The following is a 27,134-nucleotide window of genomic DNA, read 5'->3' on the forward strand; positions in this document are numbered from 1 at the left end:
TTATTATGTACCAAAAAAACATTCAATGAGTTATTGTGGAAAAAAAAAGTAATAATTCAGGTATGAAAAATAAATTATTCCTAATTTCTATATTCGAACATCTCTTTGGCATTCCTACCTGCAAAATCTCATTAACTAGGTATTAAATAGCAAAGATTTTTATCAAAGAAATACAAAAAATAAATATATAATAGAAGATGGTTTCTATCCGAGCTTCAGATCTACTTAAAGATCTATCCATCCAAATCAAGATTGCGGCGAGATCCAAATATTCGGAGATGTAGCGAGATTAAGCGATCACGTACGTTCCAGATCGAAGGTGGGGGGTGGTCTCGGGGGAGGAGAGCTCTCCGACCTAAGGTGGGATGAAACCCGAGAAAGGATAAGCAGGGAGTTGGATAAAGATGAGTTAAGAGGGATGGTTAGGAGGATAGAGAAAGGTTTAGTCGTACATTGGACTCGCTGCATCGAAGACCTGGGTGGCCCAATCACACCTAATCCCATTAATCGTACGGGGTAATGTTGGTTATTTAAGTCTATTTTAATCTAGCGTTATGATATATGGACAAAGATAAAGAGAGTAATCACACACACTCTCATTAATCTCGCTGCTTTGTCTAACCCTGGTAGTTTACTGGGTCTGGTTGTTGTGAGGTTACTACAATATTAAATCATAATTCAATAGGTATAAGTGTAGTTAACTAAGGAGCCATCTGGCCGCATGCATCGAGAGAAACTACATCTATACTTACAAGGTCTAATATAAAAATCAGTTTTTAATCTATAAAAATGTGAAGAATGAGCAGGGTCCCTTTGATCGGGTGAATGTCAAAAACTATAAAATTGTTGTTCACATTAACTACTTATCTGACAATATAGATATTGTATTTAAAACATATAAAATCATAATAAGTCCCAAATTTCTAATCTTGAACCGCCATTTTTTAAGTCATATCCCATCCTAGTAAAAGAAAGATACTTTTGATATTTTAACATAATAATTCTTGAATAATATTCTTTTATTTGAAAATGATTGAATTTAGTTAACTTAAGGTTACAAAAGAAAGGGCACAGATAATAAAACTATTATTATAAAATCTCGCTTAATAGAAAAGCATAAAGTGATTTGGAAGGGAAAAAAAAATACTCGTTAAAACCACCGAAATTTTAAAATTTCCTGTTGTGATAAGATAGAGAGAGAGAGAGAGAGAGAGAGAGAGAGAGAGAGAGAGAGAGAGAGAGGGGGGGGGGACCGTGAAACGAGACGCTAAGGGTGGCAGAGTGGTAGGGTACTTAGCCTAGTAGGGCCAAGGAGGCCGAGGAAGCCAAGGAGACACGCACGTGCTAGAGAGGATGGTAGGCGAATGACACAGCGTTGATGCGCCACGTCATGCGGCCCCGACACTGACATGAGGTGTCACGTGCCCGCGAGGTGCACAGGTGGAAGGCGGTCTTTTCTTCGTGCAAAGAAATAATAGTACGGCAATTGCCAGGTAGGTCTTGAGTGAGTTGCTAATTACAAGACATGGTTTTGAATCATGAACTCGAAAGCGGGTTTAACCTGAAGCCGAACAATCTGGACACTTTGGGACTGCAGAAGAAGAAAACGATAAATCGAATTCAAAAGATTCGAGATTTATGAGCTCAGTTAGATGGCAGTGCAAACGACGAACTTGAAAAGAGAGAGGAGGAATAGCTCTTGGACTGGAGAAGAAGAGAATTATAAATTTAACTCCAGTAGTTGAAGGTTGATGGGTGAGTTTTAGAGCAGGCAGATAATAGTGTAGAAAAGCACACTACATCAATGATTGCAAGGCTGAGAATAAGAATAGCTTAGATGATTGCAAGGTCGAAAAAGTATGAGAACCAAACAACAAGCAAAAGAACCTAATCAGATGAGTTCAACTGAGAATCAAACAACACGCAAATGCAATATATGGTAAAGCTTTGAAAATAAGTTGTATGCATATATGAGAATTAGAAGAAAAAAAAAGAGAAGAAATTAAGAGCTTGCCAATCTTCTTCTATATCAGTTTTCCATGAATTAAAAGGGAAAAAGAAAAGAAAAGAAACCCATGTTTTTTTCTTAAATTAAATGAAAGCTAAACTGCGCAGCTATGAAACAAATATAGAACCGAGTAGCAAATGGTAAATAACTTTGCATGAATTAATCTTTGATATAACATCCATTAAATGGATTACACAAAAGATAACACAAATTCTCCTCCCTGCCTTACAGCCAATTTATTACTCCACAAGCTAAGGTGGAAAGCAAGTATATTCAGATGAAGATATAGTAATAGTTGAATATATAAACAAGGGCTGGGAAGACTTATGCTGAACAGAATTCTTACCTCATACACTGGCCCACCTACAAAATTAGCAGCTGAACCCCCTACAAACTAGCAATTGGATTCATATCCTTTTATTCAGTCTGATATTCTCATCTCTACTCCAAGAATATCCTTCACTACCTCATATGACACAAATGCAATAGCAATGGATGGCACCACCTGAAAAAGCTAAGAGTTAGAGAGTTGTACTTCAGACAAAAACAGAGTGCAAATACTTGGCAACATCAGGAATCTCCTCATGACCAATAACTAAGAGTGTCAATTACCTTCACAGAATTTGGAACAAGGCCCTTGTATAATGCTCCAAAACCTTCATGACGCACTGTTTTTCTAAATGCATCAACCATTCCAGTATACTCCAGTGGCTCTTTGCTTCTCCCTTCTGCAGTAACAATGGAGGCAGCATCCTTCCAACCAACCATCTGCATTCTTCTCCGTATGACATCAAGAGGATAGGCAACAGTCTGCCCAACAGTTCCAGCAGCGGCTCCACATGCAAGCCTAGTTGTGACGCTCAACTCAGAGTTCTCAACAAAACCAAATGGATTGGATTTGATTAACCAATCTTTTAAAGATTCATAGACAGCAAAGTTGAGGCCAACATATGGAATCTGCAATTAGAAAGAAAATGTAAACTACGCAGCAGGCAAAGTAGAAGTAGATGAGCACAAATAATTATGATTTGTCTATTGAACCTCCAGATAGAGGTCATTTATGTGGCATTCTGTTTATAGGTCTTAGTGAAGGCTCTTCATTAAGAAAAGGGTCTTCCCATTTAGAGAGCTTAGTTAATAAGCTCAATATCCATAAATTGTCATTTTCCAGGAGATCACGTTGTCTTGCCTATGTAGTTATATATTTTCTTCTGAGGAAATAAACAGACTACCCTGAAACTTTCGATATTCTTGGGTTCATGTTGAATACAGACGTCATAATGCCAGATAATAATGATGAGCAAAATGTTTCTACAAGTACAGGTGAAAAAATGAATAGAACCATAGGACCCTTTACTGGAGAATATTGCATATGAATTAAGCACTATGGGACATGGTATAAAGGTATGCAAGATGGGATCATTATTTCATTGATTGCGAATAAAGATTGTCTCATGCAATCGCATCAAACAACTCACCACTCCTATAACAGATGGAAGCCAGCCTTTATAAAGAGCACGAAAGCCTTCCTCACGGTAGACTGTGCCTAATGCGTGAAACATTCCTCGATACTGGTAGGGGGATTTTTCAGTCTGTGGAGGTGTAAAAAGAAATGGTTAACAGAAGAAAATATAATATATATACATATGTTGTGATGCCTCATTCCAAATTAACACGAAAAAAGAACCTGGACAGTGATCCTTCCTCGAACCATGTCCATAGGGTAAGTAGCAGACATAGCTATAATTCCAGCACATGCTCCAGCTCCGAGGCGCAATACTGGACTAAGTTGAGCATCTTCTGCAGAAATTTGTAAAGAACGACTAAAGAAGTCATTTAAGATGACAATGAAAGTCCAAGTAAAATACTAATATTTTGCGTCTGTAATGAACTCAAACTTATCCTCAATATCATGTATTCGGGAATCAGTGCTTACTATGCACTTATAATGGTGAAATGAATTTGTGGTTTGCATAAGTTAACAGATCAGACAAACACACAAGAGAAATTTTCTGATTGGCATGCAACTAGGCAATATAAGTGTATATAATGGATAAATCAAAGGAACACAGATAACAGTAGGGCCATTCTTTCTGTTTGAAAAAAAGGAGAAGAATGGCCATACCATTGCCAGATTGCCTCCGATAAAGCCACAATATTCCGCTGTTACAAGTATCAAGATATTAGTAAACAGGAACAAAAAAATATGTTCATTAGACAGTCATTACGTAATTGTAAAGAGTTTGAGAAGTGATTTGAACAGAATATGTACCAAGAGTGAATCTGATTAATGACCACACTTTCAGGAAACCAAATACAACATGTATGGTCAGAAAATGCAAAGAAATCCACTACAGCATACTAATAAAGATTTACAAGCATAAGAATCAGTCTATATCTGAATATTATCCTCATGAAAATTATAATTCCTTCACTAGTAGGTAAGACACCTCAAATTATGTGCTGACAATTTGTGCATGATTTCTTTTCAATAATAATCATCACTAGAAGAACAAAGATAATACGGAACACACCTAAGGACATAATTTCTCTTCCAAAACAATGTTAGGCACATCTTGACTGTCCTTTAGTAGTTGAGCATATAGTTCCTTTACTCTTTATCATATGCAAGCTAGAAAAGAAACAATCCTAAAATCTTATATAGCTATGAATAATTGAAGGACCTCTAACATGTTATGCCTGTTGAAAACTTGAAATATGTATTAACTTTATGAAACTGGTAGTTGAGCTAGTCAACGTGTCAAACTGTAACCTACCTGCATGCTTGCTCATAACTGAAGAACTTGACAGCAGAATTGGGAACAATCCTTGCACAATTAGTGCCATTGCCCTTGAAAAGGCCACGGAATCCCTCAGTTCTCCATATATATTTAAGGCCTTGAATCGTTCCATTATACTTGATATTGTGGGGATTTTGAACCTGCAGCATAAATTTTGTGAATCATGCCACCTGTAAGAAGAATTGGCTACATAGGAAATAAACTATATTCACATATTGGTGTTGCAATTATGACTCATGTCGTGGAGAACCAGAATGGACTATTTATAGGGTATGATCTCCATTCAGATCTAGCAATACTGAGGCACAAAATCATTTCAATTTTTTTTTTAAAAAAAACTATATATTACAGGAACAGACAAAAAATTATAGCCAATGTCCCTAAAATGGTAAAAAGTAAAACAAAATGTGATTTAATATACCTAGCAAACAAGTAACAGACTCTTATACCTGCATGGTCATCCCAATAACTAGTCTATAATTCTATATAGTAATTATGATAAATCATAGTAAAACCAGTAAGATCACATAGGACTAGAATAACCCAGCGGACACTAAATCCTAGCTACATGGGAATCAGTCTATCAGAGCAGCAATGAATCCTGCCAATGTCATAATACTGGCATATTCTGCTTATAGTACCACATGCACCATTTCATCTGGCAGTAGAGGAACGGTTGCACCACACCCCACCATGAAGCTATATATCAAGTCAATTTTATCAAGATTGTGCATCACTTCTTAATGCTTATTTTAGCCATGGAAATAAGGTATTCACAAGATAATATCTAAAGCAATGACACCATAAAAGTTACCAAGAGATAGGATTCTCGGAAAGAAAGAAGTTGTATCATCAGAAACAGAAACTACCAATCCTAGATTTGAAGCTAACAATATAGATGATCCAAGCAATTCCATCATAGATTGTCCTACACCATTTAAAAAAAGAGGGGAAAAAAATGAAAGGTTACAGAGCTTGATAAATTCAACTAAGGTGAGATGTCAAAATAGAATTAGCTAGATTTGGTGGTGGCATTTAATGCTAGAAGAAAGTGAGGATAGTTTTACATGAAAGATATAAAGAAGAGAAAAAAAAAAAGGCAGAAGGAAAATTTTAATGATGTACCAAGAGTACTCTTTGACATGACTAGAAAGGTATGGGAGAAGCTTGTGTTTAGCTCTTGTTAATCATGATTCATGAATAAGTAGGACAAAAGCAAACAGGTACAGCATCTCTCACTCAAATTTGATTGTGAAGACTAACACCTCAAAATCAGCAAGTAAACAGAAAGGTGGTGTCTAGACAGATTCTTTTTGTCAAAAAGCAACATATGCCACTGAAAAAACATCATCCTTAAAAATACCCAACAAATGACCTCTTTGTTGTGCTCAAACAAAGAATAACATACTAAGTTGCATATGTAAAGATGAAAACTATAATGCGCTCAAACAAAGAATCCCAAGCAAGATTTGAAAGCTAAAAAGCAGGAGGCAACCACCTGTCAATCTGGACATTCTAAACAGTCAAAACCACAAGAAGGAAAATACTTGGAAAACACAATTTACCTGGAGAAGAATTTTCAACCGTTCAAGTGGAGCAACAGCAGTACGTGATCTGCATTTAAAAGAAAATGTAGCATAAAATCTATTATATGCCAAAGGTCGAGATTTGCTAAAACTTATTAAATGCCAAAGGGTGGAGATTTACAAAAGTTGATACAATGTTGATGTATAGCATATTAACATTTTTACCATAACAGTCGCAAAGAGAAGATAGAAGTAAGTATGTGTTTAGGGTTCCTATGGACCTGAGAACTCAATATACTAAAAAATCTTACTAAACTAACAAGGTGCCATAAATCTCATCATAGATTTATTATTCAACAATTTATCAATATTAAACATCACAATTCAACATAGATTACCATTAACGTGCACATGTACTATAAGTTGAGTGATTATTCAGCTAAAAATCCATTCGGCACCAAAAAATGCAGAAAATTTCTAGTTAAAATATCTTTGTTATGCAAACCAAATGCACTGTCTATAATTCATGTCCACACCGTCCATAAACTTCAGTCATATTAGTTGTGCATATAAATACACAGCATAATCTTCAAAAGTATGGTTTTCACATATACAACAACCTTATGTGTAGTCCAAATTTTAACGAGGAATAAGAAACGACTGCTTTTTACAAATAATAATAATAATAAAAGAAAATAAGAACCTTATACGCTAATGGAAGGTCCACGTGATCTTTCATGTAATCATCTTGCTTTATTAGAGAAAAGTTAAACATGACCTCCTTCGACAATCGTTTATTACTAGATGTTTGGCAGGTGATTAGAAAGAATGGCGAATGACCAATTACAAGTTTAATCATCTCATAGAATGAAAAGTGCATAAAGCCATCCTTACTCTTCTCCCAGCCTTTTTCTCTAAGGCAACTTCTCTTGCAGGGAATTTAAGTGTTTGTCCACCACCTTAAAAGGTCCCACGCTGAACAAATTGTCATAGACAATGCACGCTTCAGAAAAATATTTTTAAAAGTCAATTGATCTCGTTATCAATTTTCACAAGTCAGGTATACCATTAAAGAGCCAATTGATCTCGTTATCAACTTTCACAAGTCAGGTGCAACTATCACTCAACCCAAATATAATATATTCAGGCCCGACCTAACAACACAGCCATGACAAGGCAAACTACTCCCGCAAACACCAATGACTTCTATAATTGGAAAAGTGACTAAATGGACCATGACACCAGGAAACAGAAATCTAACCAAACATCTAGTTATTATATCACCGCACTAACATTTCTTAAATGACGCGTCGGTTGGTCAGGTTTCAACTATAAAGGAATAAGGATTGAGAATCGCGGCAAAAAGAGAGTGCAAATCAGAACGAACACAATTAAACTATTCATCCTAAGATATAAATAACTGGCTCAAGATAAAAAAAAAAAAAAGATCAAAATTGATCAGAGATGATCACCAAAAGAGAAAGCACTCAACTTCTCACACGACTTAAATTTGCTCACATAACTTATGTTCCAAGGGATATGTATCGAAACAAACAGTATCAAACTATTAATCGAAATATGATCCACAGGAAAAATAAAAAAGATAAATCGAGAAAAGATCAAGCGAGGGAAGGAGAGATCTCAAGAACTCACACACCACCGGCGATGCCGCCGGCTGCGAGAGACTTGCAGACGGTGAGGACGGCGTGCCCGGGGGCCCTGACGCCCTCCCTCGCGAGCTTCGCCTCCTCCGCCAGGTTAACGATCGTCGTCACCGCCGACTCCCCGGTGCTCTTCCCGACCACGTCCTCCGACGCCATGGAAACCCTCAAGAACGCCCCCGGGAGTCACAGGCGGAAGAAGCGATCAGAGCAGAGCGCAGAAAGCAGGGAGGATCGGAGGGAAGGGTAATATTAGGTCAAAATAGTTTCCATCTTCGGAAGTCTCCTCTCCTCTTCTCTGGCGGCGGCGAGGGAGAGAGAAGAGAAGAGAGAGAGAGAGAAATAAGAGTGGTTTCAGTGAAGGTACTCCATTTTTGTTTCTTTCTTTCTTTCTTTCTTTTTAAAACAAAAAATAGAGTAGCAACTAGCGAAAGAGAGATAGAAGTGTGCGAAAGACTGCGAGGGATGCCGGTGTGATCTCTCTTGGTAATTAATTAGATATGGTGGGATTTTGGATCTTTTCGGGAACGGAAACCTAGAACCGTTGCCGTTTAGTATGAGTCAGATGCCGGATAAAGTATGCGAAAAGACCGATTTACCCATAAATAAAGTTGGGCCCGGCCCGATCCAACTCGGGCTTCCAACTTTTTGCATCGAAAGTAACTCAAAGACACTTTCTAACCTGTTTCTTTCTCTAAATTTATATGGCCTACTGGGCTTTGCACTTTTGTGCTCTTTAAAGATTAACCAATTTTAATACTTAGATTGACACCGTAGCAGTTTTGGATTGCACTGATCTCAATGGACAAGTTGGGAATTGAAAGCAGGGGGAAAATACAACCTTCAGTGAGTGACCTTTGTAACCACTAGAGAAGGGAAAGAATAATAGAAGGGAAAATTCCTATCTTCCTTAGTCCTAATTACCGTCATACTAGAAGTAAACTTGCTATTTCCTTCTTTCTCTAGCGTTTTCAGGACTGCAGTATTATGAGAAGAAGCTGGAGGCATCTAGGCGGAAACTAGGATCGAAATCGAGCACGAAATCCATGTCTAGCAGTGGAGAATTGGTGGCTGAAGTTGAGGCGGAGATTACTTCCGTGTGATCAGACTCTAATTTCTGAGCCCCGAGCTTGCCGGCGAAGAAGTTGGACCCCGAGGTTGCTGGCGAGACGAATGAATTCGAGAAGGCTCCCAGGAAGCAGTCGTCCAGCATCGAGGACGAGAAGGTGTTGTTGTTCGGCGTGGAAGGAAATGAGAAGGATGTCGAGCCCCAGTCGTGGGGCTCTGTGTCCAAAGACTCGAAACCTTCAGTTCGAACTGTGAGTCCTGCATGGAAACTCTGGAGCAGGTCCTGGTTCTTGTTCTGGAGCTGCGACTCTTGCTTCCTAGTTGCTGATTCTGGAATTTGTTGGCGGCTCAGGAGGCATGTGTGATTCCCATTGTAGATGATATCGAACACCGTATGATCCTCGTCGCTCCGCTGCACTTGTTTCGTCGCAGGGCAACCTTGGGTGTTGCGATGAGTGCATCTATAATACCCCCTGAAGTGTTTGTGGAAAAGCAATTCCCTTGGTTAGAGTGAATTGTATGAAAGCTGCGTGATTGAGAAATCCTGGCAATGGAAACTTAATTGGACGATGAATTTCTAGTGGACTAGATTCAATGCTAACCTTGGATGTTTGGTTCCAAGGATATCTTTCTGTCCATATTTCCTCCAGCTATAGCCATCGTCAAGGGGGCCTTCAGCTCCACCCTGTGAGCCAACTCGCACTTGGCTTCTCCATTTGGGCAGAGTCTTCCTGCAAGAACACAGCATCAGAAAGAGGAACCAGGTTAACACCAACTGTCCTGTCTCTTGGAATTAAACCAAGATGTCTCTCTCTGAATTAATGAATTAATACCTCTTCTTGCTCGTGTCTATGCAATCTTGATGTTTGAACGCCTGATCCGATACCTCGCTGCGTGGGCTCGTTCCGCTGGATCCCGGAGACTCCGCGGCAGAGAGCAGGTAGGCCGCCTTCCGTTTACGATCCTTAGCTATCCTAATGGATTTTCCAATTGAGGATTGTAGCTCTGATACTAAAGGTTTGCATAATTCGACAGGGTGAGACTGATCCAAGTGCACTTCCAGCTGCCTCACTAGCTCCTGGATTTCAGTAAGCCTCGTGACCAGCAGGCCTCTGTTCCTGTCCAAGCTCTCCATTCCGCAGACAAGTAGAGGTTGCTGAATGATGAAGAAGAACAGAGGAACCCGTGAAAACCAACAAAGGAGCTAACTTTGGATGTGGGTGTGGGTGTGGGATGCAAACAAGGGAGGAGAACAACTGCTGGATTACATGAGCATAGTAAAGATACAGTAGAATATGAATTGATGTGGTTTCCCTTTGCTCACTCTTCAGTATCCTCTTCTACTTCTTAAAGCGCTGGAAGCAAGACAGTAGTACTTGGATTTCAGTGATCGTGGAGGAGAGTTAACAAAGGGCCGTCCTTATTATAAGGGAAAGGAGTGCGAAGATTAGCGCGTTTGGATTTAGCTACTAAATCTCTCTCTCTCTCTCTCTCTCTATAGACCAGTCTTCGGTCAGTTGAGTGAGAAAGGAGTGAGAGAGATAGAGAGAGAGCACTGCTGCTGACCAATTCTTCATCTTCTTCTCCCTGACTAAATTTTGGGTCTTTTGGCAAAAAAAAACCCACATGTCCTTTTAGATGTACTATTTAAAGACCACTTAAAATAAAATAAGCAAATAAGAAACTGGCCCATTGTTTGCAAATCAACTCTCCTTTTATTCGGGTAGTTTAAAAAGATAAACCACCAACCGTATGGTCCAAATTGCTGGAAGTACAAAAAGAGTTCTTAAAACATGTGAGGATAATGGAAGATTTGCAAATTACTCCCCCTTTTCTTTTTTCTTTTTTCTTTTTTCTCTTTTTTTTCGTCGTCAGAAACTATAGAGATTAATTCGGAGAAATGAATGGTAGGTCAGAGAGTGGAAAGATGCTTCAAAGGCTGACCACTAAGATGCTTCAAAGGCTGACCACTGACCAAGAATATTCAAACATCCCCACGCGTTATTTAGAAGAAGAGGGAGAGGAGTGACTTCATTGGATGCCCCATGGCCGACGTTTCCGTGACCCAATAATTTGTGAGCCATTTTCACATAAATCCTATTAATTATAAAAAATCTTCCTAAGTGTCTTCTTTTAATTGTTAATTAGTAAAAAAGAGAAAATTTTGAGGGTAACATAATAGGCAAATACTTGATGCATCTTTAAAAATTATAATCTTAATTCAACGATTATAATAGTCAATTTTCATACCCGGCATCGGTTCCAAAATCACAACGTAAGAAAAAAAGTATATTAGTTAAAAAGATTTAAATGTACCTAATTAGTTAAAAAAAAATTTTATTAAATTTGATTAATAAAAAATTAATTCCGGAAGAAACCGTCAACTCAACTCGTAGTTAGATTAAAAATATCTCTCATATTCCACTTGGTGATATATATATATATATATATATATATATATATATACTATTACTATCCTTTAGCATCATCCACAAATTGAGCCATTGAATCAAATATAGATAAAAAAAAAGGAAAAAACGAAGAAAAAGACAAATAAATCAAACCACGAGATACAATGATTATTCATAAGGGCAATATATTTTTGGTAGTCCAATAACTGCCACGGCAGCATACTAAATAAGTGGTCAAAGCCTCGTGGAATGGAAATCCTATCCAATCCTCACTGTACGAAATCGCTGCGACTGCACATGGCTACCAGTCGCGGACTGCCTAGTATTCGTATAGCAAGGCGGAGTCACACTCACAGTAATTAATAATGATGGAATTCATGAAAAAGGGAGGATTTGGAAACGCGGCTACGTTAAACCCCCCACCCCCCCAACCCCCACAAGAAAAAGAGAAAATTACTTTTAACCCCTTCCACTCCTCTTCGTCGATCGTTCGCTTCCACGTAGGGCGTGGATTCGGGAAAGCTTCCTCTACGCGGTTTGTTCAGAGACTGTGACAGGGAGGAGATGCATTGGATTTTTTTAATCATAAAAGTGAAAGTTGATGACTGAGGATCGTTGGAAGTTTTCAACGAAATAGGAGCAACAAAATAGGGTTCACCTTTCTAACCTAAAATTATTCGAGAATATTTGTATAATAATTATTATTGAAGAAATTATCTGATGATTAGTATAGTTTTAGTAATCGTTATTAATAACTGTAAGATATTATATGCAGCTTGCACTCTTTCTATCTCATCTATTGGGAAGAAGGGGGAATTGAATCATCAGGCCAAACTCTATAATATAATTAAAATTAGTTTGTTTCCTATTTGAAGGATACAAAACAGTGCCAACATGACTACATACTACATAGTCATAGACGTAATTCTAGTAGCTCCAGTTATTTTGAACAATTTCTTTTCCTTGTCAATAGTCATGGTACCAAATTTTGACAACCTTGGACTCTTCCCTGCCAAAATCTAGTGGGCTTATCGAAGTACTTCCAATCAGTCGTTATTCTTTCACTTGGCCCCACTTCGAATATGATAATGACCCTATTATATATATATATATATATCTAGAGAGAGAGAGAGAGAGGAATCTTTGACTGTTTCAAAGCTTTGTTAGTGGCTGTAATGGAAAAATAAATTGATCCCAAAGAATATTTTTTTACCGAATTTATTATCAACCGAGGTGTAATATTAATATACTGTAGCCCTAACAAAAATATTATTTATCTTTAACTGATGAAATACTAAATTAAAAAAATTTATATACATAAAATGCTAATCGGTTTAATATTTTACGATCAGATAAAAAATGCAGATTAAATTTTAATTAATATGATATTTTTATTTACACTATAAGATAAATCTATAAGAAATTAGATAATAATTTAAGAGCTGAGATGTAACTTACCCTTGATAAAAATGCCAAAAATCAGAATGAGGACTTCCTATTTATCCTTTAGATTCTTTATTTCGGTTGAACTATCTATATTCTGCTAGTTTATTGCACTAGAATAATTCCCAGTTGAGCCAAATAAGTTCTAAATAGTAAATCACAAACTTTATTTACTGCATAGTCTAAAACATAAAATCACATGGAAGTCCTTAAAGAAGAATAAGAAATTGAGGATTTAAACACACTGAAACTATCAGAGAGCATCTGTACAAAAGTTCATCCCAGAAGTGCTGGTCAATTCGGTGCACGGCGATGGCTGCACTTGAAGAGCACCGCCGCTCACATCCTCGCATTGCCATGGCATTTCCCGTGACTTTGAGGGGTTTAGCTTGACATTAGAGAGACAAATGCGCGTGAATGGCGAGTTCCTAATGCCTTTTATTAATCCTGGCTGCTGGATATCCACACCCCAAACGTTCTTGATCATCAAGCCGTCGACGGCTGGAAGAGCATTTGGATTGTATGCATCGTCGGGGTGGTCTCCAACATCTCCAGCAATGCGCATACCCTTGCGAACATTGCTCAAGGTCACATCCGAGATCGTGATATTTCTAATGTACCCTCCCCTGCCAGAGTTAGTCTTTATGTGAATTCCGAAGCCGGTGTTGTATATGTTAATGTTCTCCACCAAGACATTCTCGACCCCACCGGAGGTTTCACTTCCAATAGAGAAGCCCGCAAAAGGGGAGGAACCTGTTAAACGTCGAATGGTGATGTCAGAGCTGGGGCGCCCGAAGGCAATGCCGTACTCATCCCAACCGCTCTTTATAGACACCAAATCATCTCCTGTTGAAATGAAGGAATCCTCGATGCAAACATTGGAGCTCGAATCTGCAAAAAGTAATCAACTTTGAGTCGAGAACTATATCTGTCAATAAGAAGTCAACAGCTTTTAATGTGGAAATCAAGGAACATATGCTAGTATGAGTGGAAAAAAGAATTACACAAACAATTAATGAACCAGCGTGAAGACTCTTCTATGAACTAAGATCAGCAAAAAGTATATGTTATTAGACGTACCCGGATCAATTCCATCAGTGTTAGGAGAGTCATATGGAGCCAACACAGTCACATTTCTTATTACAACATTGCTGCAAATGGGAAGAGAGGGTTTTAGATGTTGGAAAGAAAAAAGAAACAGGCATGAATGAAAGAAAAGGAGAATGCATGAGATAGCAGATAGAAAAAAGCATGAACGTATTTCTTATTATGTGCAGATCTACTAAAGTATAGATAAACTGTTAAGAGAGAAGATGCAGCGATAAGTGAGCATCTAAGGTAGTTACATTTCCTGGATATGTTCAGATGAGCATAGCAGTGCATGATATCTTACCAAGCACTTACTTTGATATTTTTTAATCAAAGGGAAGAGATACAAGTTCACCACACAAGATGGTTCAATGGAATAAAAGAAAGTATAGCTGCTGCAAGAATAAAGTTGAAGTAAAATTCTGTTTCATGTGCTAACCTGCAATAAACAGGATGAATATTCCAAAATGCCGAATCCCGGAAGACAATATTAGAGATGATGATCTCTGAAGAATACATTAGTTCCAATATATTTGGTCTAGTGAAAGATAGTGTTCTCTGCCTCCACATATTCCACCAAACATCACCCTGGCCATCAATTGTTCCATTTTGACCTGTAGAAGTGAAGTAGCCAAAGAAATGAGCATACGCGATTTATCTAGAAGGCCCTTGTTCATGGGCTCATATAGTGAACTGAGTTTAATTAATATTTACTCATACAATAAGTACATATGATTCACAACTCAATAAGGGAGCTTCTACCAGTTCAACCGTATGTAACTCAAAATCCAGAATTTGATAAGAAGATTCTTTACCTACTGGTGAAGAATATATGCACTAAATTAGAAGTCGAGGAGAAACAACTAGCAAGCTAATGTCACAAAGTAATGCAATTACTTACTGGATTCTTGAATATGACATTGTACCATATCTCAAGATAATATAAGTGAAAATCACCTGTAATAATTACATCCTGAAGGCCAACCCCATGAATCAGACTCATATATCTGCCACCTGGTAGTTCCCGACCTCTACCATATGAGGGCAGAGGATCAATCAAGGGCCAGTTCTCTGTATCCTGCACAATCCAATGGCCCCACAATATGAAATGCTGAGGATATCCAAGAAAATCAACATAAATTTGCATATGAACACAAACACAAATTAATTTACATATGAACTCATACTACCTTATGTGCAATAGACACCAAAATCAATCCTTAGATGACTGCAAAATATTCTCCTATTTAAGCAGGAAGTATAATTCAAAAACCAATGCATTATCAGAAGGGAGTAGGTAAAAGGGAAGAATATCTTATCTATGATTAGAATCTTGGAACTGGTAATAGCCCCCGATTCTTCAGTAATGAAATGGTAGGTGGAAAAAGAAAAGGTAAAACACCGTACGTACCCATATATCAATCAGCAATATCAAACTAAAAAATGCAACTGCTGAAAGGTTTCAGATGGTGCCTTTAAAAGAAGGCTTATCAACTTACAGTTTAGTCCACAAGCCCATATCAGAAGTTTTAAAAATAAGCAGCCTGCTTAATAGCTACCAAACATGTAATCCACAGCTAACCTACATGTAGTTTTCTCATTGAAGCAGCGAAGATACCATCTTACATAAAGAATACATTACAAACAAGAGTTGGTAAAAAAGGGGCATCCTCTTATCCGTGACTAGATCCTCAAAGGGGCCAATAGTACCTGAGCAGCCTTAATGACAGCGCCCTTGGCGAGGAAGAGAGTCATATGGCTGGTGAGATTGAAGGGCCCGGTGAGCCAGACGCCGGGAGGAACATAAAGAAGCACGCCGAGGGGCGACCTTCGCCGCTGGATCCTCGTAATCGCCCTGGCAAATGCCACCGTGTTAAGAGTCTGGCCATCACCAACCGCACCAAAGCTAGTTATCGACATCCACGCCCCTCGTCTCTTCATTGGCACGATCCCAGAGCACGTCTCCCAGTCCGCCGCCTCTGCCACCACCACTATAAGAAGCAGCAGCAAAGCCACTAGGGGCCATTTCCACGGCACCATATTCTAGAATACAAATTAGAAGAAACCAGGGTTAGGGTTTTGTCGGCAGGAGAAACCCAAACATCAAAATCTAAAGGGAAAGCTCCAAGAGGAGCTTTTAAGGAGAGATTCCCGTCTGCTGAAACGGAAAAAACATGCCTTTTTTTTTTCCTCTTTTCTTTATCTCTCTTAGCTTTATCTCTGATCTATGAGCTAGTGCGTGTAGAAATCAACGAGAAACCTCCAAACAGAGGTTTAGGTGGTCATTCCAGATCCCCCTAACGAAGCTTTTTCTCCTCTCATTAATCTAAGCACAAGTTTACAAGCCAAGAAGATGCTTCCAAAAGAGAAAATCTAAACTAAACAAGAACGAAAACTTAAGCAAATGCAAACATGAAATCTCCGCTCACCAAAGCTTAAAAGATTGGGAGAAAGAATGCGTTTGTCCCGGAGCTGGTATATCCCTCTCTGGCCTCAAATCTAATGGATCAAAGCAAAAGAAGAGCACCACCGCCACCACTACTGGCCACTTCCACCCACCTTGCTGTAGAGTGGAGCCAAAAGCGAATGTTAAAGAGTGCACATAAATGTACAATATTGTAATGGGCTAAGGAGAGGTGGGCCTTCGGCGATAGGATTCGTCTCTCTCCTCTATTAGCATTTGACCATTTGTTTACTACTCTCCAGGACAAAGACAAGCTCTCAGGGGAATTAAATCGAACAGTTTCAAAGCGAAGCCACATGGGAAGGAATCACACTAGAATTCATGCTGCATTCATGGAATAACATCTACATCTACAGTGATCTAAGATCACACATCTCATGCATACTCTTCTTAACCGGAGGGGAAGTTACATGACCTTCATAATATCAAAGAACCAGATAACCAAAGCCTAAGTTATTACATATAATTGATTGATCAATAATACTTCACATTTTAACCCCTCAACTATCGTTTTATGATGGATAACAAAGACTCCTTTTAGTGATATCTATAGCAATTATTTCAAATATTAAACTCTAATAAACTGAGGGAAAAAGGAAGTGAGAATAACTTTATCCACCTTATTAGTTAGCTAATTTTTTAATAAAATATCTAAGGGGGGGAGAGGCTTAGAGATGCATATTACTTCTTAATGGATATGATCAATAAATCTAAGACAAATTAGAGTCTAATAATGCGCACAAATGGTGGAATTAACAGCTAACTGACAATTAAAATTAAAAATAGGTGTGCTTAATTTTATGTTAATTACTATGGGTAAACTATAATTTACTCGTAAAATCTCTCTCTCTCCCTCTCTCTCAAACGCGGCGAGGCCCACATGTGAGAAGGAATAAGAGGTACAAATCCGGAATAACTTTCAGAATAAGAAAAGGATATCTCGCGATAGCAGATGTAGATCTATCTATCTATAAAAACAAAGCATAGTAATCTGTTTTCGGAGTATAATAATAATAATTTAATTCGTGTTTAATTATGGAGGGGGCGATGGGCCCACTCCCACTACGGAGTGAATGGTGTTGGACGTCGAACAGCGCAATGCGACGTTGACTGGCCAAGTGGAGACTGACCCCAACCGAGCTGTCGGTATTTAAGAAGGACCGAATAGCTCGCCTGTGGATGACGTTGACATTGATGAGTTCCAACTCCCAACTCAGACACTCTGTTCCAATTATCCACCAATGCAAACTTTTGCTATCTAAATTATATCTACCGCGAAGCTAATAAGTTTAGTATTACTTGGAGACTATCTTTTCTTATCTCTTTGGTTACTCTTTTGGTTGCTGAAGTTAGCGGCAAAATAAACCTTTCAGATTATTATTCTCGGGATGGATTTTTTTTTTCTTTTTAAAGATTTATTACTATTTGAATCTATTTTTTTAATTTTTTATTTATATAGATTATAAATTAAATAAAAAGATTTAATTCAACTTGACCACCCGACTGCAAGAAATCAGTCATAGGCTGCTTGCAATTCCTTTCACGTCATAGCTTAAGCCCTACAAGCTTCTTTCATGTGCCCCAGAATTTATAAGTCATAAGGAATCGCTTCTTTTTTTTCACATAGATATCCTTTAAATATTCCATATTTGTTTGTATACATCTCTAAATTAAATACTTCTATGTATACTCTTCAGATTTTATATGCATATATTTTAAAACTCTTATTATTTTTTTATATGGGTACCCCTTAGAATTTAAATAATTTAGACATTAGAAGACAAAATTATTGTTATTTTAGTTTTCACAAGATATTTCTATCCTTTTCGTATTAAATTATTAAGATATAGCTTTAAAACAAAAAATGGGATAGGTATCTATGTATATATTATATGTTTGAGAAATCTAGATGTAAATGTCAACTTTAGAGAGGCATATGAGTAAGTAAATAAAGGATTTTTGAAAGAAACCGATAAGAGAAAGGAAATTGACATAATTGAGTGCTCAGAAATACAATTGCTCAATCCAACCAAAAATTTGTTCATGGTCCTACGGCTGCATCTCTGCCAGATTCCACAGTTGTCAGGAAAATTTGGAGTTCTCAATGAGAGATGCTAGAGAGAGACAAAAAAAAGGGGAAGAAAAAGATTTTGAGATCTAAGTCCAGATGACATGATCAGCAACCAAGCAACTGAGGAAAACAATCCATCGCAAAAGGAGGAGTCTGTTTGTCTTTGTAATAAACAAGCAAACGCAAATGGCACATGCGTGGGCTATGATGGCATAAAGTCCAGCTTAAGTTCAAAATATTAGGTATCAAGATGTCAACCCTGATCACCTGTTGGTGAATGAACACCGATTTTGTCATGGTGAAATTTTACAACAATACAAGTAATATTGTCGGCGCTCCCACGTAGATAGGCGGTCTCAGTCAACTTCCGAGCTGCAGCCTCTGGTTCCTCTTCCATGCTAGCAATTGAGACAGCATCCTAATTTCCGAAAGATCAGTTTGGTTAGAAAGATGTATACGAATCAGAAGTAAAAGTATGAAGCAATTACTCCACAAATCATAAAGAAGCAGGGAGATAATATAACCACCTTGGTTACTTGCTTTGAAATATCCATGCAGGGTTAAAGATGCAATAGAGCACCATGATCTTTACAATATCAAGAGACAATAATATCACTATTGTGCATAGCGTTTATGAGGTTCTCACATTCATATCTTGATAAACATGCTGGCATGTTGAAGGTATACACAAACAGGATCATTTAATAGTTGTAACTAAATTAAGGCTGCAATGAATGTTTGATAACAAAACCATCAGAAAAGTCAACCAAAGAATCCCATAAAGTGATAATCAATGCAATGATATAAATGTCTCTTAATCAATGTCTAACATTCATGAGGATGACCACCAAAGCCAGGTCTCGAGATTAAATGGGAGTAAATTTATCTATATACACAAGCGCATACATGTGAAATCATGTAATGACTGACACATAAGTTAAAAGAAAGCTAACCTCATTAGGCACCACATCCCACAGCCCATCAGTAGCCAGAATCAGACACTCCAATTCCTGATCTATCTCTTGTTCCTGAAATTTTTTTTTTTTGAAGAAAGGTGACCTGTTTGTGCCTTTGTGGCTCATCATAGAGATCATCTTCACTCATGATAAGTAAATTCCATACATCTCAGACTATGTAAGTAAAATTTGAGTAATGAAACATAGACTGTCAGAAATTGCTTTTCTTGATGCGATGCATAATAAGGTGTAGAAATGACCAAATTTACTAATAAGCAGCTACTCTGTTGAATCGTCAAATTCATATACCTTTCTCTCACCTAGCTCAATACCAGTGTACAGATCTTTTAAGAGTTTATAATGCATCCTAATATTTATTTCTGTGGTATTAGAACTGAGCTGAAGTAGAGTTAATTAAAAGCAAAGCCAAGTAAAACAGGTTGAAAAGGAAAAGTAGTTGCAAATAAAATTCTCTCAACAGCAGTAAAATTATTATGGATCATGTTGTTAAAATGAAAACATGGGTTGGTTCATGAACTAGGAATATTTTACGCTGATAAATGCCTCAACTACTTATCTGGCAGACAATGAATTGATGCAGTTGCTGGTCTGAAGAGACCGGTTCCTAGCATATAAAAATGATTAAACATCAATATGAAAACATATATTTGAATCAACACAATCACACGCATACACTGCAAAAGGTCACATGGCCATACATTTTCACCTTGCTGTTTAAGGAAACCAACCTCCTCAATTCTTTAATAACCAATGTTCCCAAAATTTATTTAGTGATAGTTCTCTTTTGGGAATTTATAAATACAAAATTACGTATTGGAATGTCTACTTCCGCAGAATCAGTATACACTACAGGTATAGAGGTAAAAGTATGCATCAAAAGTAATGTTTTCTTTTTTTGGTCCATCTAATAGAATATGAAGCATGAAATACTTCTACTGTACTAAGGTCTTATGATCTCGTTCCTTGAGCAATCCTATCCTTTAAATGAGTGGCTAACAAGCTACTCAGGCTCAGCTTAAAACTAAAGAGCAAGTTCAAGCATGGCTCATTTTAAAATGAGCCAAATTGAGCTTATCCTTACTTGCTCAAGCTTTGCTGATTTTCACAACTAGTACTTATCAAACAGTGAGAGAATCCTTCAATCATCCAATTTTCAAAGTTGAGAAGACAAGATGAAGAGACATAGGCAAGTGCCTTGGTGTAGTAAGGTACCTGAATCTCAGGTTCTGCAACAACAAACTGTTTCAAAAGGCGGTTACCAAATGCCCGGGACATCGCTAGTACACCCCCTACCCTCCATGTACCTGTAAGACCAAGATTCCACAATCAATTAAAAGATTAATCTTGTCCTCTCCAACAAACGACCATCCTGCAAGGAAGAAAAAACTGGGAAAACTGTACATGCATCAGCACTAATAGAGTTTAACCATACTACTAAACATGTCGAATTGATGAACATCCAACTATTCTATACATGGAAAAAAGAACAACTAATGCACCATTTATACTCATAAAAGTACATATTTGGAACATGAAATCCATATACTGATTTATGCAGTTAGCATTAAGAAACCTAGTACGGATGTTACTTGGAGATGCACATTCAATTAACTAACTGCATGAAATAAGATAATTACCAGCCCACATAACAATTCCTCCAGCATTCTCAATTCTCTTACGCTCATCGCTTCTATTTGGTTTGTGATCATCTGAGAGTGCAATTGCTACAAGGAAGAAGGCGACGTTAGCTGTTAGCTCATTAACTAGACAACAATAACATCAGATGCAGTGCCTCTAAGAATTACCAGGTGAACAACGCACAGAGCATGTAGGGAATTGAAGACTGGAATTCAAGAGTAGGAAAATCAACATGCAAAAGGCATATTTACTCCCAGGCAAGAATATGAAGCTTTGCTGCAAATGGAAACAGGGATGGGAATGCAGAATTACAGTATTCAACTCTCTTCTCTGCGATACCTCCTTACTCCTTAGTTAATCACCAATATTTTATTTGTAAGAACTCAATTTTCAGTTTAAAGTTTATGTTCTCAGTAAAAATCAGCCTAAGTACCAACTCTAGAACTTAAACTGCCAGTTTGTTTTCTGCAATCCTTAAGGGCATATGATACATGTGAGAAGCAATGCTTGTTATTACAGGTAATGTCATGAATATATACAAGAGAACCTCCACAGAGCGATAAGTCATGAAGGGATTGTTACAATATTTCTTTTACAAAAGAACACAACAAACACAAAAAACCTAAGAGATAAAAGGAAGATCTGTCCATTATTGGTACTGTTCTTGATGGGCAGTTCAAATTTATGTATATTCATGCCCAACATATTGGTCAATTTGCATCATAACCTCAATCTAGATGATGCCACTATGGAAACAATGAGTAATCTGTTCTCTACTCTCAATCCCTTAATAGTTGTTTTGTGCATCACAAGCCATGTGACAAATGTGTGAAGTTTTTGACAATTATCACTGGTGTCAAGCTCACTGATAAAGCAAAAGGGTTGGACTTAAAATAGTGAAAGTGGTACACCAGTTCCAAAGCTAATACTGTCACCAATCACAATTCAGTATATAATACACTCTTCACAAAACAGACAAACTCTATTATTGCATCCTACAAGTCAAAGCACCTTTTCCTGCCTTTGATATTACAGTCCGTGAATCTCCAACATTTGCCACAAATAGATGGCTTCCAACCAGAACTGCTGTTGATGCAGTCGAACCATCATCTCTCAAAGTATTTTGTTCAGAATCCAAAAAGTCTGAATCAGTTTTTTGATAGGTTTCACCTGCAGATTTCCACGAGTAACGTGCGTAAATTATAAACTGGAGTAAAAAAATTTGATGACATGTTTAAAACCTATAAGGTAGAGTTCAAAGTACTTATGGCCAGTTTTGTGTCTGTCATAAAATGTGGATGCTTAATGAGGTTCTCAAATAAGTGCTCTTTTAAATACTCAGCAGCACGTGAGCCACCATGACCTGCCATACCAAATCTTCAAAACTGATGTAATGCAGTTGTTTTTCATACAAAAAGTTAATGGAAGAAGTTACAGACCATCGAATATTCCAAAAAGACTAATGTTTTCTCCATCAATTTTCGATGACTTTACATCGTAGAAGTCCTCCATGCTAGCCCTCTTTCCCCTGAAGCTTGAATATCCACAACTCAAACTCCTGTCCTCACTGCAAGTAGTCAATTGAATATATGAAGCTAATTGTCTAAACCTTAAGATGAAAAATGGATAGATAGACATTCTAAATAAGTTTTTATTACGCGGAAGATACTTTAATGCCAAAAGAACTGCAAACTCTGATAATCCTTGGTGGTCTAAGTTGTAAACTTAATAGAATTTCATGAGAAAGGGAACGAGGATAAAAACTTTTACTTCAAGATTTATTAAGAACATTCTAAGACAATAAACGAAGCACAGAATTGCCATGGCTTGATCCAACTCCTCAAGGCAATCAATCCAATTCTATATATAATTGACTCACTAACCCGGCTAGATATGTGTTGAGACACCAGCCACTTTGAATAACTACCTTTGAGCAAAGAGGAGAGTAAATCAAAGAAACAGATGGAGCTGATAGGAGACAAGATTGGGCAAAGGGATGACCACGAGATTGCTATGAAATGAGTTTAGGATCTGGAGATTTAGTAAGCACTTTCTAACATTGGCGTCAATATATCAAACCAATAATGGCTCTCTTTAAATATTAGCTACTCTTCATAGTTTCCATAGGCAACTGAATATAGTTCTTTCCTACAATGAGGATTGACAATGCAGCAGATACAAATATAGTTTTCGAGGACCTCCAATCATGTAGCTTAGCTACTTGTATGAACTTGAAGAGGACATGTCCTAAGATCCTAAAAGATACAGGTGAGCTTCTGAAATTATTGAACTGTCAGGAACTCAGGATGTGATGTCGGTTAGCTGCTACTAAATCAATTAATCAAACTTAAAGGAAGATACAACCATTTCAAGTAAAAAGAGAAAGAATAACTCTTATAAAACGCCGTGCAATAAGTGAAAAGGAGAAAGAATAAGTCTAATATAAAAGTCGTGCAATAAGTGATCTTGTAAAGTTTCCTGCTTCGATCGCTCCATATGAATTTACTAGGTCCACAATTCCATGCTTAACCTGCTTTGTACTCCTGTATTTGATTCATTTTATGGTACCTTCTTCATGTTCTGTTTACTAACAGAAGAAGTATATCTCATCAATAATTAATGATTTGCATCTTCAGTTAGTGCCCAAAAATGTTGCATCCCTGTACAACATTTGGATAACTAAAGTAGTTTCTCATTAATTATCCACATTTTTAGTTATTGTCTGACATTGTTACCTTCTTGCTACACTGTTTGCATAACTAAAGGAGCATATCTCATTGATTACATGCACTTTTTTTCAGGCCAAAAGTGTTACTTTCATTGGCTACAACAATATCATGACCATATCTAGCTTGACAACATAATTTGATTCACGAGTTACTATCTGGCACATTCTATTGCAACACTTGCTCAGTATAGAAACCTTCCTAACTTTTTCTTAGAACTTTCTTATTCATGTGTCATGATACAACAATCACAAAATCCTAAATTAGATTTCTCATATTGGAACAGCTTATTAAGATGCTTTGTTAAGATTGTGACTTCAAGCTGGATACTTCCCAATTAATGATATGATAGTATGATACTGCCCTCAAAAGACTCCCAAAAGCTGGAAGGCTTATGCCCATGCTTCTTTCCTTTAAATAATTGGAATTATTCAGAGTACAAATGACAATTCTTTGCAAACAACCATTAGATGGGCATCCCAGCAGAAGAGGCTCTTGTGGAACGGAGCTTGGGAGGCAAGATGCATACAATGTTGCTACTACCAGAGTCCGTTTGCTTGACTCCGACCTATGACTTTTTGATTCAGGTTTCAGAGTTTATGATGTGCTCCTTAGTTGTGGACCAGGAAAGAAAGAGGAAGTGTACACGTTCATGTAGCATAGTACTTCAGTAATACAGCACATCATACATACATTAAAAGATGTCCTCTCAACTTTTCAGAAAAAAAAGAGAGACCAGAAGCCAACTACATGTTTTATATGAAATTACAATCAGGTCTTTATGGAAATAAAAGTGGGAATAAAAATCTTAGCGGTATATTTTCAAGCATGGATATTTCAATATATAAGAAATTTCAAAGCCAATAGTCCACATTTAATTAATTCATCAAACATGCAATTGACCGGTCCTTGATTAGCAACTTGGGTCTTTCCCGCATGATCAATAACCAGATGTTAAAAGCTGTAGCATAAAGATAAAAATCATCAGGTGACATAGCCATCATCACCTTTATGATTTTATCTTTATGTTTGAACTCCAGTACAACTATAGATAATTGTTGCTTCATCTAACCTGCCAATTCATTGATGACTTGATGCTAAGCTTGAGAAATACTCACCTTGTAGATAGAATTTAAATATTTAATCAATCTCTCCCCTCTTCATGGCAATTGGTCTTTTTTCCATCTATCACTTATTCTGTTATTCATATTTGGCAGGTTGTTACAGCAAGTCTCTTCACTCGGACTTTCCAAAATTGTACTTACAGTAATGCATGTTCACAATTGCCCTCCAGGAAACACCAATTTTACATATTTATAGATTTTAGAATAGAACTGATGCCATCATGCAATGGTACCAGAATAATATAACAAGTCACATTACATCAACATTGCTTTCTAGGCCACAAAATCTTGATGCAGGAAACATTATATCTCACTAAAACTAACTGAATACCAGACTACGTGATCGCGCACTAATGATCATTCTAACAATAATGGAAGCAAGTTAACATAAATTCAAGAAAAAATCCCATGTCTGCATGATGTAATTACAATAATAAGCAATCTACAAACAATACTAGAAGCTCCAATTCTACTCTCACTATAAAGTTATTACCTTTCCCATCCCCCACTTGTATATCCACCATCATCCACCTGATCCTTCTCACGTACCGCATCGGCGACGGCTCCAGGTGGATCCGCCGGCGCCCCCGAATCTACCATCATCTTCTCCGCGCCCTCTGAACCTTGCTCCCACTTCTTATCCAGATCCCTCTGCATACAAAACCACCTAATTTCTACCAAATACAGCCTACAATCTCCACAAATTTCATTCCATTATAATCAATGAAACAAAAGCCAATGACGCAGTCCGACACAAAGAGAACTACCAGGAGAACGAAGGAAAAAAATGGAAGATAAGCCCTTTACTAATCTGAAACCCAAAACATCCAGAATAAAAAAAAACTTTAAACCGATCCACCGATCCTTATACCGAATCGGAAACAAGACGAAGATTTTTCGGAAAAAAAAAAAAAAAACTTCGATCGAGGGAAGCGTAGAAGAAAAAGCTCGATTCAAATCGAAGCATCGCAGACCTCTGCGACGAGCCAACCGAGAAGCGATTCACGAAGGGCCAGCTCCGGCTCGGTGATCCAAGCTAGAGAGAGATGAAGTTCCTCAAGAAGTAGAGAGAGAGAGAGAGAGAGAGAGAGAGAGGGGGGGGGGGGGGGGGAGGGGCGTTACGCTGTGGTGGGGTGGCACGAGAAGAGGGCGAGAACGTGGCACGGTGGCAGTGGCATGCGTCCAATCTCTCGTGACTCGTGAGTCCTTCCTCCTCTTTCCCACAGACCGATATATCGCTTATCTGGCCGATATATCGTCCCGGAGGTGACGATATCGACCTTGGCGTCATTTATCTAGCTTAGCCTTAGCTCACAACCTTTTTGAGTCGCAGATTACATTTCACACCCTCAGTCTTTCACTATTTACGAGTCCAACCGTGTGACTCACTGTTTAGAAATGGGTACACTTAGTAGAGTTCGCGAGATGCAACTTAAAAGTTAAATCTATTTCTTATATTCACGCACTCATTAACTCGTTACACTATAAAAGATCTCTTTATTAGTAATTCATTAAATAAATAAATAAATAACATACGTAATCAATGTTTGAAGTGGATAATATCAAGAAGGGATTCATTCCAAATCAAATTAGTACTTTTTAACCTCACCGAGCCGACCTCCAGCTCGAAACGAGCTCATCTATGTCGGATTCGGGCCCATTTTGGGTAGCATCACTCGTACCAAAACTTTTCCTCTTTTAGGAAAAGTAGGAGTCACGTGGTACACTATGAATCTCTGACTTACTACTTTAAGTGACTATATATATATATATATATATATGAGTTTAAAGGCCAGTATAAATTTGACAAAAAGTTTAATTTAATCAATATAGTAAGATGTCTAGTCTAAACTTTAAGTTATGTGCGTTGTCGAATAAATAGTCCGAGCTAAACGTAGCTGAAGTTTGTTCCAAATTACTGCGTTGTCTCACTGTTTTTTTTAACAAACTGTACCGTTAAGTCATTAATCGAGTCGAATCATTAAACAAAACCACTAACCCATTATTTTCTCCATAATAGTTATTTAGACAGGAAGATTAAGCATGAGCAAGGAAGGAGCACAATGTCATAACTCGAGCTAGAGATTTGGGGGGTGCTAGCTTGGAGTCGAGAACCTAGCATGCACG

At 37.7% G+C, this 27,134-nt stretch overlaps 4 protein-coding genes across 8 annotated transcripts; all 4 read right to left on the reverse strand.

Annotated features, from left to right (window-relative positions):
* Positions 1–2,131: 2,131 nt before the first annotated feature.
* Positions 2,132–8,623, reverse strand: LOC140775004 (mitochondrial adenine nucleotide transporter ADNT1-like). Its single transcript, XM_073118214.1, has 8 exons — positions 7,989–8,623; positions 6,375–6,423; positions 4,786–4,949; positions 4,134–4,171; positions 3,696–3,808; positions 3,487–3,600; positions 2,621–2,965; positions 2,132–2,513 (listed from the first exon to the last, which is right to left on the reverse strand). Exons 1-8 carry the CDS (start codon positions 8,153–8,155, stop codon positions 2,430–2,432), a joined length of 1,074 nt encoding a protein of 357 aa, XP_072974315.1. The 5' UTR covers positions 8,156–8,623; the 3' UTR covers positions 2,132–2,429.
* A 166-nt stretch (positions 8,624–8,789) lies between these two features.
* Positions 8,790–10,470, reverse strand: LOC140775005 (probable WRKY transcription factor 53). Its single transcript, XM_073118215.1, has 3 exons — positions 9,898–10,470; positions 9,667–9,795; positions 8,790–9,537 (listed from the first exon to the last, which is right to left on the reverse strand). The coding sequence occupies exons 1-3, from the start codon at positions 10,197–10,199 to the stop codon at positions 8,982–8,984; spliced, it is 987 nt and encodes a 328-aa protein (XP_072974316.1). The 5' UTR covers positions 10,200–10,470; the 3' UTR covers positions 8,790–8,981.
* Positions 10,471–13,022: 2,552 nt separating this feature from the next.
* On the reverse strand, positions 13,023–16,912 carry LOC140773102 (probable polygalacturonase). 2 transcript variants are annotated; one of them, XM_073115480.1, is made up of 6 exons: positions 16,437–16,912; positions 15,718–16,050; positions 14,965–15,085; positions 14,447–14,621; positions 13,999–14,069; positions 13,023–13,809 (listed from the first exon to the last, which is right to left on the reverse strand). In XM_073115480.1, the coding sequence occupies exons 2-6, from the start codon at positions 16,045–16,047 to the stop codon at positions 13,172–13,174; spliced, it is 1,335 nt and encodes a 444-aa protein (XP_072971581.1). In that variant the 5' UTR covers positions 16,048–16,050; positions 16,437–16,912; the 3' UTR covers positions 13,023–13,171. The 2 variants fall into 2 exon arrangements, with proteins under 2 accessions (XP_072971581.1, XP_072971582.1); XM_073115481.1 differs by lacking the exon at positions 16,437–16,912 and adding an exon at positions 16,186–16,416.
* A 1,532-nt stretch (positions 16,913–18,444) lies between these two features.
* LOC140773104 (probable protein phosphatase 2C 52) lies at positions 18,445–26,278 on the reverse strand. Of its 4 annotated transcripts, none has more exons than XM_073115482.1 (9): positions 26,130–26,278; positions 25,501–25,695; positions 22,597–22,724; positions 22,422–22,520; positions 22,169–22,327; positions 21,157–21,243; positions 20,732–20,823; positions 19,496–19,570; positions 18,445–18,960 (listed from the first exon to the last, which is right to left on the reverse strand). In XM_073115482.1, exons 1-9 carry the CDS (start codon positions 26,183–26,185, stop codon positions 18,796–18,798), a joined length of 1,056 nt encoding a protein of 351 aa, XP_072971583.1. In that variant the 5' UTR covers positions 26,186–26,278; the 3' UTR covers positions 18,445–18,795. The 4 variants fall into 4 exon arrangements, with proteins under 4 accessions (XP_072971583.1, XP_072971586.1, XP_072971585.1 ...); XM_073115485.1 differs by having other exon boundaries at positions 25,501–25,658; positions 26,130–26,270; XM_073115484.1 differs by lacking the exon at positions 26,130–26,278 and adding an exon at positions 25,982–26,117 and having other exon boundaries at positions 25,501–25,658.
* Positions 26,279–27,134: the final 856 nt, after the last annotated feature.

This window comes from Typha angustifolia, chromosome 13 (assembly GCF_048772165.1).
Source record: "Typha angustifolia cultivar Huaian chromosome 13, ASM4877216v1, whole genome shotgun sequence".
NCBI classification, from domain to species: Eukaryota; Viridiplantae; Streptophyta; class Magnoliopsida; order Poales; family Typhaceae; genus Typha; species Typha angustifolia.